We start from the raw sequence: 16,671 nt of genomic DNA, 5'->3' as shown, positions 1-16,671 counted from the left end.
CTTAGTCTTCCTATGTGAGCCTTATCATCTCTTCCCATTACAAATGGAAAACCTGGGGCCACACACGATGCTCCAAAGCACTCAGGGTCATATAGAGGACAGGATCAGACATTAAGGTTTAAACCAGGCCCTGTGATTTTAGAAACCTGGACGTCAATGAGAATATCTTGCTCGCGTGTGAGTGTGTGTATCGGTGCTACAGAGGAGGGATGGGGTGGGACACACTCACGGAAGTCATTTTTATCCTATATGACATTTTCCTGACACAGAACCTACACTCTTGTCTTTTCCAAGAAACTAAGGGTTTGCAATTGATTTTTTTCTAAGAAAATAGGAATTGAGAAAACAAACAAACAAAAACCCCCTAAGACTTCTAAGACCATTTCTCTGGTTATAAGGCTCATGCCATATTAAATTTAGGTTTAATCCTTTGTGAGAATCTCTTAAATATACTTAAACCTTACAGATTTCCGAATAGGCTGCAAGCGCTCCCAACCTCCACTACAAGACAGGGTGTCGCTGTTAGACACACTACCAGAAATTACTGTATGTTTTATTAAAAACCTATTTTTCTGTCTGTCTGTCATGCTCTCCTTTTTATCTAAAACCCTAATTTAGTTGTTGTTCCCTTAGGTACAAAGTACACAGTTCATAATTCATTTGATATAAAATGTCACTTTAGATTCTTGCCCTTCTTTGATAAATGAGAAAAAACATGTACATTTCAATTTCCTCAATGCCAGCACGGCCAGGAGCAACCCCCTGCTGTGCTTCTCAAAGACCTTTGTGTTAAATTAAACATCAAGGTCCAGAAACTGTGGGGAGGGGCTCTCCAAGGCAGAGAGAGCAGACAGCGGATACGCGAGGCAGACGAAGAGACCCCGTGCCTTTCCCACCCAAGCCCCCGCTCCCAGGCAGCTGCTCTCATGCGCAGATTACTGCTCACTCATAATTTAATAGGCCGCCACCAGTCTGCTCATCCTGCCCAAGCAGTTCTTCAGTTTCCACAAGCACTTTAAGTAATAAGAATAGCTGCTGTTGTTGCAGGGGTATGTGGTCAGAGGATAACTTGCTCAGGTCCCTTTTCTCCTTCCTTCCTGTGGGTTTTGGGGAGCCGACTTGAGTCACTGGGCTTAGAGGCAAGCAGTCGGTAGAATCATCAAGGAAAATAAAAATTTAGATGTTCGCCAGTTTATTTTTCAACATAGTAGTGAAAATGAGTATACGCTTTCACTTCACATGAATCGTGTTTTACAATCTTTAAACAGTAGCCAGCACCCCCTGACACACCAGCTGGTCCCTTCTACGCAAACCCTCGTGACTCTTTACCAAGCCACCAAGGAAGACCCTGTGATCAAATCACCAACAAGTGAAGAAGCATTTGGGGGATCCGGTGGGTCAACAGGGACTCTGGTCCATTTCTTCAACAAATGTGTAATTTGAGAGACATCCTTCTATAATTCATAAGAGTCAACCAGAATATTCATGACATTCCTACTAAAGATTTTCTTTAATGTGTGTGTTTGTGTGGGAGGGGAAAAGGGCAGTCATACACATGTATGCTGATGAGTGAAACATGTATGCAGGATTACGGAGGTCAGAGGTCAGCATGATGTGCCCTTAGCCGCCCTTCACCTCATTCTTTGTGATATACTCTTTTGCCGAGCATGGAGTTTGCCAACAGGCTAGACTGGGTGGCCAGCGAGCTCCAGCGGTCGGTCCTTCTCTGCTTTCCCTGCAGTGGATCGCAAGAAGGTGCGCGCGTGGATAACATGTTTGTGTGGGTGCCACAGGATCAAATTCACATCTTCCTGCTTGTATAAAGACAAGGCAGCTGAGGCATTTCTCAAGGCCCCAAATTCAGATTCTGATGAAGGAGTGTTCTTCCTTTCTGACCTGAAGACACAGGTGACCGCTGGGGTAGCCATCCCAGGGACTACTTTCTCCACGTATTCGTGTGACTAATGGCGGTGGATTCTATAACATCGACAGCGTTCCACTGTGAACAAATGCCTCTGCCAAACCAGAGAGTTTTAAAACTGTCCACGGAATGGCGTTTTAGTAATATATTCTTTCATTCATTTGTCGTTGTCCTTGCAGAGGTAGACTTTTTGCCTGTCTTTCAAGGACTTTTTTTTTTATTTTAAAAAGTTAGTTTTACGAGATAAATTGCATGTCTTTACAAGAGCACACACTATGTTCAATCAGAAAATCAGATACACTCATTTCCTCTGAGACACAGAGAGAATTAACAGAAAGATCTGAAATTTAATATGGGCCCAATGAGACGACAAGTCAGTAATTAACAATAACGACGCCATTCTGACACACTAATGTTGGGTAAATGTATTTGAACATGCTTTAATGAACTTCTCTGTGCAACACCTGCACGGATCTTCTGCAACAGCAAACAGAAGAGAAAAATCTAAATTTTCACATGAGAGTCAAAGGAAGACCTGTACATTCCAAGCTGAAGTCTTTCATGACCCAGAAGTATAGAAAAGATGCCTTCAGAGAAGGCCTTCCCTACACGGAGCAGCAGAGTGCCAACTCAGCAGTCTCTTTTTCTGAGTGTGCAGTAGGTTTTGTTTTTTAAATTGAATTCTACATATTTTTAAAAATTACAAATATATTATTATTTTGTGTTTATGCATGATGTGTATATGTGCGCGCACACGGGCCATGGCATTCCTGAAGAGGTCAGAGGTCAGCTTTGTGGAGCTGATTCTTTTCTCTTAGGGGGAGTCCAGGGATGAAGCTCAGGTCACCAGGCCTGTGTGGCAATCACTTTTAAAACTGAGACATTGTTTTAGATCTACTTTATGTTTTTATTAATTCATGTATGTGGTAGGAGTTCCGGGTTGCACCTGATAGATGTTATTGGTGGAAAGTTTGACCTTGGGAGTGGATGGGGCATGTTGGTTGTCCCTTTACCGTCTCTATAGACTGTGCATGGTGGCGTATCGCTCTGCACCGTGCTACTCTGTGAGGCTCGTGAAATATGTCTCAGTGACTTTTCCCCTCACTTGTCATATGCTACAGTGGAAAGCACCAGTGGGCCAGTTCACTCAGGGACATGCTCTGATCCCTTCACCAGGTGTTCAACCTTCAGTGGCTCAGCCAATCAATATGCTTCAAATTAGTTTAGACATACTTGTAGAGTCAAGTTATTTCTTTAGCTCCAATTGAAGGGCGGGACCTAAAAAAGTGTGCTACCTCTGCGGGAGAAGCTAGGGAGGCTGACGGAAAGGCTCAGATGTCTAGGTTCATAGGTATTGGAGTTTGTCTCCTAGTGGCAAGGCCTAGTGACAAATGGATCTTGCTTCCCAAACTTGTACAGAAATGAAGGCTGAAGAGCAGCTTCCTCACGGACTTTGGGAGAACTGAGTTTTCGTATGATCAAAGCACACTGAATGCATATATGCAAAACACAACAAATCTCATTATTTTATACAATTACTATACGCTAATAAAAAAGAAAAAGAGAAACACCTGCACCCAGTGAGGGCTCCCTTGGTATAAATAACCACTCTATCAAAGATCTTTTTGCCAAATAAAACACTGCATCATTTTAATGGTCCTCCTGGCAACTAGTAATTGCATCGGGATACTCTGTGGAGTTGTATTTACGAACTTCTAAAAGGAAAAAAAAAAAGTCAAAAAGCTAACTCTTCTGGTCTAAGAGCCAGAAACCCCTGGAATCTGTGCTAAAGATGTAACCAGATCATGAGTTGCTCATTGAGGAGAGCCAGGGGGAAGAGACTCAGGTTCAGTTACATGGACATCCTGGTAACAGATGTTCCATGAAGGAATCCAGGAGCAGAGGAAATTTCCTCGGCAGCATCTTCACGGTAGGGTCATTAGCGTTCCTCAGTGCATAGACAGTGAGCCTGCTGCTTTCTGGTGCTGCTGGTGTCCTCGGCATCTGGAACCAGCTGCCCGGGGTGTCTGCCTCCATCCCATTCAGGAACGCTGTGAGGGAGGCCTCTGTCCCTAAGAATGTTAGGCACGGAAAACTGGCTGACCTATTTCCCTGCTAGATTCGGTGACCTACTTACGAATGTGAAATACAATTGTGAAAATGAACACGTGACATGTTCGCTTTGTGTGCATTTTAAAGATGATCTAATTCCATGGCTGTCAAACTAGAATATCTGAATGACCTGTACTGGGGAGCAAAGAGAGGGAATCACTAAAACAGAGCTTCCGTCTCAGATAAGCTGGCGTCGTAGTTGGAGGGTAGGGCTCAGGAGTTTGATCTTGGGGTGCTAGGAAGATGCTCATGGTTAGAGCCCTTGACTCAAGCAACAAGCATGAAGCAGGGCCAGAGTTCAGATTTCCACATGCCTGCATGTCATATGGGCCGGGAAGCCCACTAGCTAGCCAGACTGGTCACAAGGGTAAGCTCCACGTTCAATGGAGAGACTCTGCCTCAGTGAATATGATGAAGACTGATTGAGAGAGACACCTGCTGTCAACCGGTGGTCTCCACATATGTGTGTAGTCATATGTGCATGCAAGCCTGTATCATACAAACAGACATATAAATACCCGTACTCATCACACACGCGTACTCAAGGAAACGCATAGAAGAAATCTGGACTTGGAGTAAGTTCTCAGGTAATGGAATGACACACACTAGGGGAAGCACTGGTGGGGCTCAGGTCTGAGAATTTTGCCATCAGAAGCCACAGACACAGAAAAACACTGAGGCCAAACCTAATTGCTGAGAAGAAGGAATACTGTTGGTGAAACTCATCACTGAGACCTGTAAGAGGAGAAAGATGTTCTCAGGAGACTATGGGTGCAGTGACTCTAGGGGCATCTCCAGAGCAAAGGAGAACCTCCAGGGCAAGGGAGCACCTCCAGGGCAAGGGAGCACTTCCAGGGCAAGGGAGCACTTCCAGGGCAAGGGAGCACCTCCTGGGCAAGGGAGTACCTCCAGGGCAAGGGAGCACCTCCAGGGCAAGGGAGCACCTCCAGGGCAAGGGAGCACTTCCAGGGCAAGGGAGCATCTTCATGGAAAGCCAGAAGTCTTAGGAGTGATTGTTTTATTTCGTATCAGGCTTGCTTTTGGAAACTCCCTCCTTTGAGTGCTTAGACAAAAGCTGGCACACACCAAGCCTCCTGGTTTGATATTGTCTGCAAGAAGGCTAAGGGTGTTGTTCTCTACTTTGGTTGTCTCCCTCCAAGCATCTTGCTTCCAAGTAATAAAGCCCAACTCATAGGCTAAAATCATGAAAAGAGCTAACTGGCTCCTATGAGAGGAAAATCCAGACAAAGAGTTGGTCTTCTGTAGTATTGGATTCAATATGGCCAGTGCAACCACCAGATTCTAGCCTATCTTCTATAGGTCATATGGAGACTTTACTTATCACTCATGGGGCTGTCCCAAGTAGAATAGCAGGAAGCTGCCTGGACCTCCAGTTTGTTTGAGTTTTTAAAGGAAAATCTGCACTTGTGATATATGCAGAAGGACAGCTATGGACACCAGGTGCAAGCAAGCATTGTTTCCAGAAGCAGAGAGATAGTTACGTGGTCAGGCAGTTCTCTTAACCTTAAGGGCAGGGACATGTTGTATAGGAATTTGTGGCTGGTTCAGAAACGATCAGAGAACAGTTTACCCAAGAGAGTTTCAGTGGTTAAAATGCATTTGGGAATGAACGCTTGTCATTAGATGGCTTCCCTAGCTCAGTAGACCCCTACACTTTGCTCTGGCCCACTCTTCTTTCTCCATGCTGGTGACATTTGCAGACCTTCCCAAACGCAATAGCTGGCGAGAAATTATTCATAGAGTCCAAGAACTCGTGTGGCGGGCATGTTCCCCTGTTGACGGAGTGCTTTGTTTCATGGTTTTGATGGAACAGACAACACATATGAGAAACAGAACAATGGAGCCCATGTTCATTCTGAGAGGGAAGGTAGATCCCTGGAGCCACAGGACGAGTCAAGGTAGGTTGTACAAGAATGAAAGCTAAAGAAGCCACTGTCATTCGCTGAGGATACGGTACTGCAGCCCTTCCTCATCTGAGGGCGACAGGTTCTGGGATAGATACCCCGGGAGATACCCAAAACCACAGGGTACAAAACTGCACATACAATGCCTTATCTGTACACTCATCTGCCACACAGCCTCAGAGCTCAGTGGACTACAGAAACAGAGTGCAAACCAGCAGCACAACAAACCAGCAGGAATTGTCTGCCTTCCTAAGTTCCCTGGTTATTCTTATCGTTGCTTTTACCAGCCACACATGGAACTTGTTTTCTTTATACCTTGAGCTGATAGTTTCTATCATTTTTATCTAACGGGAAAACATTACAGCTCGGATGCCTCGCGCCCTGGTTGCCTGTGACCCCTACTCTAGTGCTTTGACGGAAATGTGGGTGAGTTAAAGGCAAGCCCTGGGAGAACAGGGCAGTTGATCTGGTAGCTGAGGTGGCAGCGGGTAAAGAGGAGCTGAGAACATACATCATGGAAACTCTTAAGCAAAGATGGAATGAGAGCGTTCAATTTAAAGCTCTCAAATTGTTGGCTTTGGGAACATTCTAGTTAATAATTTAGAACCCAGTTGACCCCCATAACTGAGACTGAAGAAAAGGAGCAGGGGTTAACAGACAATGGTTTGCCTAGAGATACTACAAATGCTGAGAGACAGAGCAAGAAGGCCACCCTGAGTCCCCTCCTCACCCCGCATCATTCAGCCATTTGTTCTGTATGCTGGGAGATAAGACATCATCCATTACAATAAGCAGGGAAGTCAGCACAAAGCCGAAAGCAACTGCTGACGTGTGAGGACCAGGTGTGACTCCCGGAGTTAGTCACCTGTCTTTTAGGAACGCCTGCTTTCCACACTTTCAATTTTTTGGTTGGACAATTGCCACCTGCACACTGAAGTTTTTTTTTTGTACCAATCAGTTAATAATCAGAATAGCACAGGGGTTGGGAGGGATATTCCACTAAAGTCATGGTCTATTTTCCATTAAGAAAGCATCTAGCAACTCTGGACCAGGGCAGTCTTTCCCCATGTATGGAGCTAAGCGAAGGGAATGTGTTACTATTTATGTTGTTAATGAAGAGATTGGGGTGAGCCCCTGGTGACAAGCTTCATTAAGGATTTTCTTAGTTCCATAAGAATGGCTATACAGGAGGGTAAATGTTCGCAGGATTTTATGCAAGGCAGGCATTGAGTTGCTCTATGATAAAGAAGGAGAAAAAAGAATAATACTATTTTCTAAGAAATAAAAGAAACATTTCTTCGGGGCACTCTGAGAATTCAAATAAAATTTCAAGCTGCATTTAAACAGCGAAGCTGTCACATGGACATGATTTTCTTTTCACCTGAAGTTAAAGATAAACCTTCCTTCCGAGATGAAATGCAGACAGGAGAATTGTACTTACTCCTTTTAAAAATATGATTTTTAATATCAATGAAACTCGGAGAGGCAATACCTCCCATCTTTCTCCCTTGGTAAAGTAGGGGGGAAATGTGATTTTCATTTAATTATTTTCTCAGTCTCTCCGCCTTGCCCCAGGATGCTCTGAAGATAGTACTTAATTGTGTGTGGGGGCATGTGTGTCTATATAAACCACAGGAGAATAGTATGCAAATGGGCACGGCTGCTAGCTCTTGGCTGGAGGCTTGCTGCGTGCTCCGTAAGTGCACTTCAAAGTTCGCTTCCTTCTTCCGCATAGCTCAGAAGTTTGTGCCTCTCCAGACTGTTTTTATAAGCAGGAAGTCCACTGTCAAGACAATCAGCATAAAAAGTAAAAGAGACTTCACAAACGGTCACAGGAAAATGCCGCCCCTTCTCGGGCTCAGGATGTGTAACTTTATAAACGTGAATGTGAGCATGCTCACATACCCAGACACACACCCACCCACACCTACCGCGCTGCGAACTATCCGTTTTAGGAAACCGAAAATAAGAACTGGAGTCAAAGGGTCTGAGCATATATTAAAGACAGACACTGACACCCTGGCTCTGCACTAATGAACTATTTAGGAGCAAACGGGAATAAAGCTAGACAGGGAGTTATGTGTTTTGAAACACACATTATTTTATTAAGAATCTAAATACAGTTTATTTTGTGAGTTCAACTACTTTATCACCTTCCATGGGTTGAGATTTTTTTTCCCCAGGATGAAAAAGAAATGGTAGCACATTTGGAAGACATACAGAGAAGGAAGACATTATGCACAACTCCTCTGAAGATTCCTAAGAACTGGGATATCCAGATAAAAACTGCGTGGTTTTTAATATACCAAAGGCAAGGATGAACCATCTGTTTATGTGGTGGAGTGTGTGTTGTTTCAAGAACACTGTTCAGCTCTGTCTTAGGTCTTCTTTGGGCTCTCAGACTAATAAAAGGCTGTCAATCTTCCCTTTCCTTCTGCCCTCTAGACACTGGAACACACCACATTAGCCCATTCTTTGTTTCGGTTTCAACGCTTTGAAGTGTAGAGGATTATTTTGTTTCTTTTCATCCCTTTGCACACTTCTTAAAACATACGGTGGCCCATTGCATGTGGAAGTATCTACTAAAATCTCACAAATAAATCAAGGTGGATGGACGGCCGTCAGAATGCGGACATCAAACACATGCTGAGCGGGTCTTAGAGCAGGCAAAGGGAAGTCCTACCTCTTTAAAAACTATGAGTTTGATTTATTTTTTGAGGAGCATCTTGTCATATTACTAAGAAATATCTGCGGGTGTGGAAGTCCAGTAGACTCTCACTGTTACAGCATTGGGAAATGAAATAGGTGGCCCGAGAGTTCTATGTACCTACAGTCGACTTCTGGGGCCCTAGAACAAGCTTTGGGTTGAAATTATAGAAAAAAATTAATGTTTTTTTCGTTATAAAAGCAAAGGAAGGGAGTAGGTGAAATCACTTGCCACCAGGCCCGCTTGCCTGAGTTTGTGCCCAGGTACCACATGGTGAATGGAGAGAACCGGCTCCCTAGACTGTCCTCTGACCTCAACACTGTATCATTGTGTGTATGGCCTCCAATGAGATATGAATAAATTAATAAACAAACACTTGCACGAATGACATTAAGAGTCTCAGACTCATCTCCTGGTCAACTGAAGGGACATGTGGATGATTTCCTTTTTTTTTTTCAAAGCAGAGCCGTTGTTTTCCATGGCCTGAGCTAAGGGCTCGTCCTGTTCTGAGGCTGGGTTCTCGAGAGCAGAGCATCCCCACACTGTGGGCTCACTCCCTGCTCTTAAACAGCATAGACTCTTTTCGTTAGCCGTTCCTAACCGATTTTCTGAATGAACACACGTTTTCTATTTCTTCTGCACTGCACAGAGAGGGATATTAAATGATTTCTTAATCCCATAGCGCTCTGCTCGCCGAGAGACAGCTTTATTTTGCCAAAAGAGTTCATGTCAGCTGTGCTCCTCAGCATCATTTTATAACTTAATTAAATGTTACAAAATTATGAGGATAACAGAGATTAGTTTCTATGAGAATTAATTGTTTTATACAACTTAAAATTAGGAATTAATCATACTATCCTATCAGTACCGTGAGGTTGTGAAAACAGAAAAACCCTGTAACTAGAGTCCACGTAATTATCTTTACATTTTTCTTCCCTTTTAAAGATTTGTGTGTGTGTGTGTGTACACACAGGTGTGTTCAGTGGCCCCGAAGGACAGAGAGGGTGCTGCACTCCCTATAGCTGGAGGCACAGGTGGTTAAATGCCACCCAATATGGGTGCTACAAACCCAACTTCAGTCCTCGGAAAGGGTGGCAAACATTCTTAACAGATGAACCATCCCTCCTGCCCCAGTTCTGCTTTAACTTTAAATTGGGAATCATAAACTAGGCATTATGGATACAGTTTTTGGAAGAAGTATGCTAGACTCTTAAATGACAAATTAACTCCCTAAGAAAACAACTTGGCTCTATATAAAAACTTATGGGTAAATAATTAGCCACGTGCAAAATTAGTATGTAGGTACCCGCTCTGAGTTGAATTATATTCAACATATATTTGTATTTATTTTTTAAAGTCCTGTTTTAACTACCCTTCTCAATAGCTAATTGAAAATGATGGTTAAAATGAAGAATTAAACACAACCTACAGAGACTTCAAGATGTCGAGTATGATGTTTCTGTAGTATGATGTCAATATTGACAAGGGTAAGACCAATAATGTGATGACTTCAATTTAATTTTAAACCCAAAAAAAAGAAAAGAATGATTGTCTAAGTAAAAGACACGGGGACAGCAGAAACAGTTTTCAATACAAGTCCTAATGCCCACAGCATGTCCTGCTCAGTCACCTATCCAGCAAATACTTTGTCTCATCCTCTTGGGCTACAACCATTTAGAAAGCAAACATTGTTTCTGCCTTAGATGAGAGAGCTTGCTTGCCTCTAGCAAGCAGAGTAGACCGGAGAAATTGTCGCTACCAAGAAAACATGCTTTACTCTTTCCCAAGCTTTCTCAGGCTTTCAGTGGATTCAGTTGTCCACACGTCTGGGCGGCCGGGGTGCTGGGGACGCAGCCCCGCAGCTCATATTACTACACAGTACTAGCCTGGAATGCTCGGCTGGAATACCAGCTTGCAGCATGTGGTACAAAGCAAAAGTCATAAGAAACTGTGCTTCACAGGGGTAAAAATGAAGAAGTGACCCCCATAAATAGTTCTCTGACCAGCACGCGTGTATCTACACATAGATGGAAAATAATTAATTAAAACGTCTATAACTCAATATTTGAAGGAACAGTGTGTTCCTTTAATGTGTGGTGATTAAAAAATTCTTTTAGTTATTTCTAAAATCTGGAAGTTTTCTTTCTGATTTCTTCTTAGCTCTGCCACAGTTTATCAAACATTGATGGGCTGTGAAGGCAGAAACAATGTTTGCTTTCTAAATGGTTGTAGCCCAAGAGGATGAGACAAAGTATTTGCTGGATAGGTGACTGAGCAGAACATGCTGTGGGCATTAGGACTTGTATTGAAAACTGTTTCTGCTGTCCCCATGTCTTTTACTTAGACAATCAGCAGATTGATATATGACACTCTCACATCAGTACTGGCCTGCGAGCGCCCAGCACGTTGTCTTGTCCCCACCTCGGTTTTCCTGATATGCGCACCTCTGCATCCTGCTTCTCATATGGAGTCCAAGGATTGAACTTGGGTCATCGGGCTGGTGCAACTACACGCTAAGCCATCTCCCTGGCTCCGAGTTATACAGATTTTAGGCATGATTTTATTGATGTAGATTTCTTGATATTTACACAAAAAGAAAATGCCCATATTAATTTTGCCGGTAAGAAAGATTTTCTTGTATTTCCTTCAAGGAAAAAATGTAATAATGATTTTCAAAGTTTTCGGTGCCTATCTACTGTTCTTTTAAAAACAGGCAAGACTTGGGCTGGAGAGCTGGCTCAGCAGTTAAGAGCATGTACTGCTTTTGCAGAGGCCCCTGTTCTGTTCTGAGTTCCCACGTGGTGGCTCAAAACAATCCATTACTTCAGCTCTATGGGATCCAACACCCTCTTCTGATGTCTGTTGGCAGTAGACATACATGTGATTTGCATATATACATGTGAGTAAATTACGGGTGCACATATAAATAAAAAAACCTTAAAAGATGAAAATAAAATAAAAGCAGGGCAGAAATATTTTGTGTCTAACCTCCACATACAGGTCCCTACAGCACAGCAGAGCAATACAGGAAGCGAGCACTGAATGGTCCCTAACCACACAAATAAACACACTGCTCTCGCACCTGCCAGGTAATCCTCTAAGGGGGAAATCAGGCAGCCCGAATCAGAGCTGTGAAGACTGAGGATGACTTGACTCATCAGCTAGGGTGGAGGGGCGGGGGAAAGACTCCTGAGGATGAACCGCTTGTAGTCACTTTCCCGGTCTCTCTGTTTTCCGCTTTTGGAGAACACATTTCAGAAAACAATGGCTTCCCCGAGCCTTCTATTTTAACAGAACATCTAAACTGTAGGAATTCTAATCAAAGGTTGAAACCACCAATTTATTTATTGCCGGAGCAAACTGAATGGGGTTTAGAATTACAGGTGGTTCTGAGCTCCATCCTGGTTGAATTGAAACCGTTTAGATAAACAGAAGAAAATGATTCCTTCTGCAAAAATAGGAAACATTCATAGAAAATATAATCCGTCTGTAGCTCATCAGTGTGAACTGTGTCAGTAATCATTTTAAACTATGCCCTTTCATGATCCTGCTGTCTCCTCCTGCTCTCTGAGTAGGTCTTTGATGTAACAAAGACAGTTTCAGACAAGATTTCAGTTCATCTGGAAAAAAAAAAAGGTTTAAGTCTGGAGGCAAAACGCAGTGTATTTAAAATTTATACAGTCCATAACGTCTTTGTTCTGAACTTGAAGATCCCGCAGAACTTGGGAGCTCCTTCACCCTCTGTCTCTAAGCACATTCCTTCATCCTCGGCTGATTATCCGGCCACGGCGGCTTTAGCAGGCACTTCCACCATTTAACTACATGCAGAGTCATGGCTGGCTCCTTCTGATCAATTGCCAATCCATACAGGTTTGACTGATAAAAGAGCCAATTAGATTTAAGCAAATTAAGGGACATCACCAATGTCAACCACTTATTAAACTGAAGACCGAATTCCATGCATACAAAACACAGATGCCCCGAGCCCCATTAAGTGCTGGAATCCTAACCCCATTAGTAACTCCAGACCTTGGTGGGGTAAAGGTCACAGGGAGGTTTCATATTTATGGATTAACGTTTGAATTCCTTTTTATTTTTTTTAACTCTTTGCCCAGAACTCTTGTACCTGTCCCATAATGCTCTTCGAGAGCTTGGATTAAAGTGATCTTTCATTTCCCAAAGTACCTTAACACCAATGAGAATTATGTCATAGAAATAATACAAAATACAGTGGTTGCAGGATTTCAGAATCCTGAGAGCACAGGGGAGGTGGGGTAGGACTCCACAGATAAAAGCAAGAGATACTCCACCGGAATCCCAAAGACTAAAGATTTATTTTTTTTATATACAAGGTTTTGGGGCCTGAGTACCATTAATCTACATACTTAGCCCTTGGAAGCAAACTTCAGATACCACGTGTTCATCAGATTTCCTTTGTGAGTATGTGTGTCTTTGTTATGGGTTTGCATGTGTGTACATGCATGTGGAAGCCAGTGGCTGACATCCAGTGTCCTCCTCAGTCAATCTGCTCTTTCTGTTTGGGGACGTGGTCTCTCACTGGACCGGAGCTCTCTAATTCAGCTGGACTCTCTGGCACTCTCCTCACCACTAGGTTTCTAGGTGTAAGCCTGACATTTCAAAGCGCTTCTGGAGATGAAATCAGGTCCTCTTGATGGTGCAGCACGTCCTTGATCCGCTGAACCATCTCACCGGTGAGCCTTGTATTCTTACACTCAGATTTCCCATCAGTAAAAGACAGTTGGAAACACGTAATGAGAGGTCTCACCAGCATCAGCCCAGAGATGTGTGTGTGTGTGTGTGTGTGTGTGTGTGTGTGTGTGTGTGATGCATTGCCAGAAGAGTCCAGCAGGGGGCATCAGATCTTTTGGGGTTTGAGTGATAGGAAGTTGTGAACAGCCTGACAGGTTTTGGGAACCAAACTCTGAAGGGCCCTCTGCAAGAAGAGATTTTTGCACTCTTAAGTGCTGAGCCACTTTTTCAGCCTGGCATTTAAAATTCTTAGGACTGCATTTTCCTTTCTTCTTTTTCCAAATTCCTGCAGAAGCTAAGAGGTGTTCATCCTATGCTCATCTGAGAGAAAGCCAGCAGTTAGGATCGGCAAGCTCATGAAACGTGGGGCTGTTTCCTACTTTAACTCTCTGGATTTCAGCTAGATATACATGGCCACAGCCTCTCTCCACTGGATACTGTGTGCGGAGAGGTCGCAGCTTTGCAGCTTACTATTGTATAAAGATACTCAGGTAGAGACTGGACCTGAGGGAAACTGAGGAATGATAACCAAGGGTAACTAAACTCTTTGTCGGGGTATGCATGGAGTATACGCACACGTATGTGCAGATGCATATATGCATACGTGGATGCCAAGCGTCCTGATTGGTCACTTCACACCTGATTCCTTTAAGATAGATCTCTGGCTCAACTACAGCTGTTCTGGTTAGACTGGCTGGTGGCAAAGCACCCACAACACCCTCTTGTCTTGACTCCCCACAGTTTAGATCCAGGTACCTCCCTGTCTCCTAGTTCACATGCCCAGTACTGGGATTACAGGCATGCAGTCAAGCCCAGCTTTTCCAGGGCAGCTGACTGTGCAAACACAGGTCCTCATGTGTCTGCAGTAAGTACTCTTGCATGCTGGGCCCTCTCTTCTGAGCACACCCACCCCAGGTAACATTTGATAGCAAATATTAGGTAAAGAGAAACCAACGACATCCCGCCCCCTCCCCCCCCACACACACACACACTACCACCACCAAACTTTCTGTTATGGTGTTTTTTATGTATCTGAAAACAACCCATAGCTCAGACTATTTCATTTCAAACCTCATATTATCCAGTGTGGAAAGACACGACGAATGCGGCATTACCATCAGAGAGGTCGGCCACGGAGGGCAAAGAGATGACACGGACTGTTCCAGCCAAACACAACACAAAGCAAGCAGCACACAGAGGCGCCTCTGCCCGCCGGTCGCCTTCCGCGAGCTGGCTCATTTACTGTCCACTTCGGTATGAAGCACAGCTCACTGGAAGGCATGCAAGATTTCTTTAATAACTCTCAGCACTAATTTAATTCTACTTAAACACACATATTCCATTCAATGCCACATGCTTTCCAGCATGATTTTTATGTGTAAATCATCATAATATGTTTTCAGCTCATTAGGTAAGAGGAAGCATGAACTAAAACCTATTTAATCAATGAGCTATCACCTTTAAACTGCCACAAGGTCATAAAAAAGATCATTTCAAAGCGGCAAGTTTCTTAATTGTAATCAACAACAATCTAATGACGGGAGAAAATAAGTCCTAATGGCGGCAATAAAGTGACACGCGCTCTGTCTCTAAAGGCACCGCTTCCTCTCTGGGTGAAGGGTCACCTCCCGAATCTGGACTCCCGGGTACTTACTCGCGATGGCACACTAATCCCAGATTGTGGGTCACAGTGGAGCCTCAGCTCCAGCACACACCTGCGAAGCAATGACGTAGCTGCCCCTGTTTCCGTGACATTGATCCTTGCATGGGCAAACACACCCTCACGCGTGTATCGAGTGAGAATAAAAATGTGCTATTTTACTGAGTCATTCTCTCTCTCTCTCTCTCTCTCTCTCTCTCTCTCTCTCTCTCACACACACACACACACACACACACACACACACACACACCATCCTCTTAGAACACACAGGCTTAAAGGCACAGACAATGCATGAAGTGAGCTCCTTTGTGAACACAGACTGAATTGCTAGGAACCGAGAATGCTCTAAGTCAGTAGGAATGCTGTCCATGGAGCACATAGTTATTAAAGTTCTTTGGTGCTGAAAGTTTGGGGGCAGGACAGACATTGCCTGGTCATTGAGTAGGTTCAGAAAGCCCACACAGGGAGACCCAGTTGAGCCGCGTTCTCCTACTCTGTAGCCCGTTTCCCGTTCAGGAGCTGTGAATACCAATCTGAGGGAGACATGTCTTCTTACCACTGAGACCTCACAAATAGTTAGAACATGGGGTGCAGTCGACTGCACATTTTAGGATAATTATGCTTATTTTAAACGGCATCAATTTTAAATAGAAATATTTTAAAATAAACATACCCAGAATGCACTGCATTTCACACAGGAAAGGCGATTCAGTGTGTGGATGAGCCGCTACTGTAACGGCCACTTGCCGACCCTTCCAAAGAGGACCTAGATTTAAAATGTGATATTGTCCGTATGTTCTAAGGAGGGGCAAAAGGGTTGTACTTTTTCACGATTCTCCAATAACTCCTGAACACTGATGCCTTCCCAAACATCTCCTTAGACATATGTTGTCAAAACTAAAAAAGTTTAACAAAATTTGACAAGTTGAAAAAAACAAGGAAACAAATAACAAACAAAACCATCAAACAACGAATTACAAATAAACACATTTACTAATGTTTTTAAGGTAAAGATATTCAGAGATACCTGTGTACAAAAATACATACATACACATGTGCACACACATATACATTCACACACACAAATAAACAGACATGAATGTACATACATACACATACCACATGCACACACACATGCACACACATATGCACACACATAAGCACATACTATAAGAAGAATAAAAACAGACTCATCAAAGCAATAAAAGAATATAAATAATGAGTTTTCAAAAGACAAAACTGCCCAAACATTCAGAATTACAGCTGAGCCTCTGTTTTAAAATAAAGTGTCCCATAGTCACTCAGCTCTAGGCTTCCTGTACAAGATCAGAAAGCTGACAGCAGTTTTCAAACTCACCCGCTGGACGTATTTCAACAGACACAGGGTCACTGAGGATGCTGCTTCGGCTGTTGGAAGCATTCACTTGGACCGTGTAGTGTGAACAAAAAACCAAGTCGTGAACCAGCATCCAGAGATGTTTCCCTTCACTGCTGAGGATGGTTTTTGTGCCACTTAGGAGGGTGTAGTTACCACCTCCTGGTTGAAGAGGAAAATTCCATTTAATGAGTATTTTCT

At 43.5% G+C, this 16,671-nt stretch overlaps 1 protein-coding gene across 1 annotated transcript in view; it reads right to left on the bottom strand.

Moving 5' to 3' along the window:
* Ush2a (usherin) overlaps positions 1–16,671 on the bottom strand; it is a 663,496-nt gene that overhangs the window by 250,958 nt on the left and 395,867 nt on the right. Inside the window, 1 exon segment of the mRNA XM_075987373.1 lies at positions 16,453–16,632. Within this exon segment, the coding sequence (XP_075843488.1) occupies positions 16,453–16,632 (180 nt within the window).

This window comes from Microtus pennsylvanicus, chromosome 10 (genome assembly GCF_037038515.1).
Source record: "Microtus pennsylvanicus isolate mMicPen1 chromosome 10, mMicPen1.hap1, whole genome shotgun sequence".
Lineage (NCBI taxonomy): Eukaryota > Metazoa > Chordata > Mammalia > Rodentia > Cricetidae > Microtus > Microtus pennsylvanicus.
Note: the sequence above shows the minus strand (reverse complement) of the source record. Positions and strands in the feature narration are given on the sequence as shown.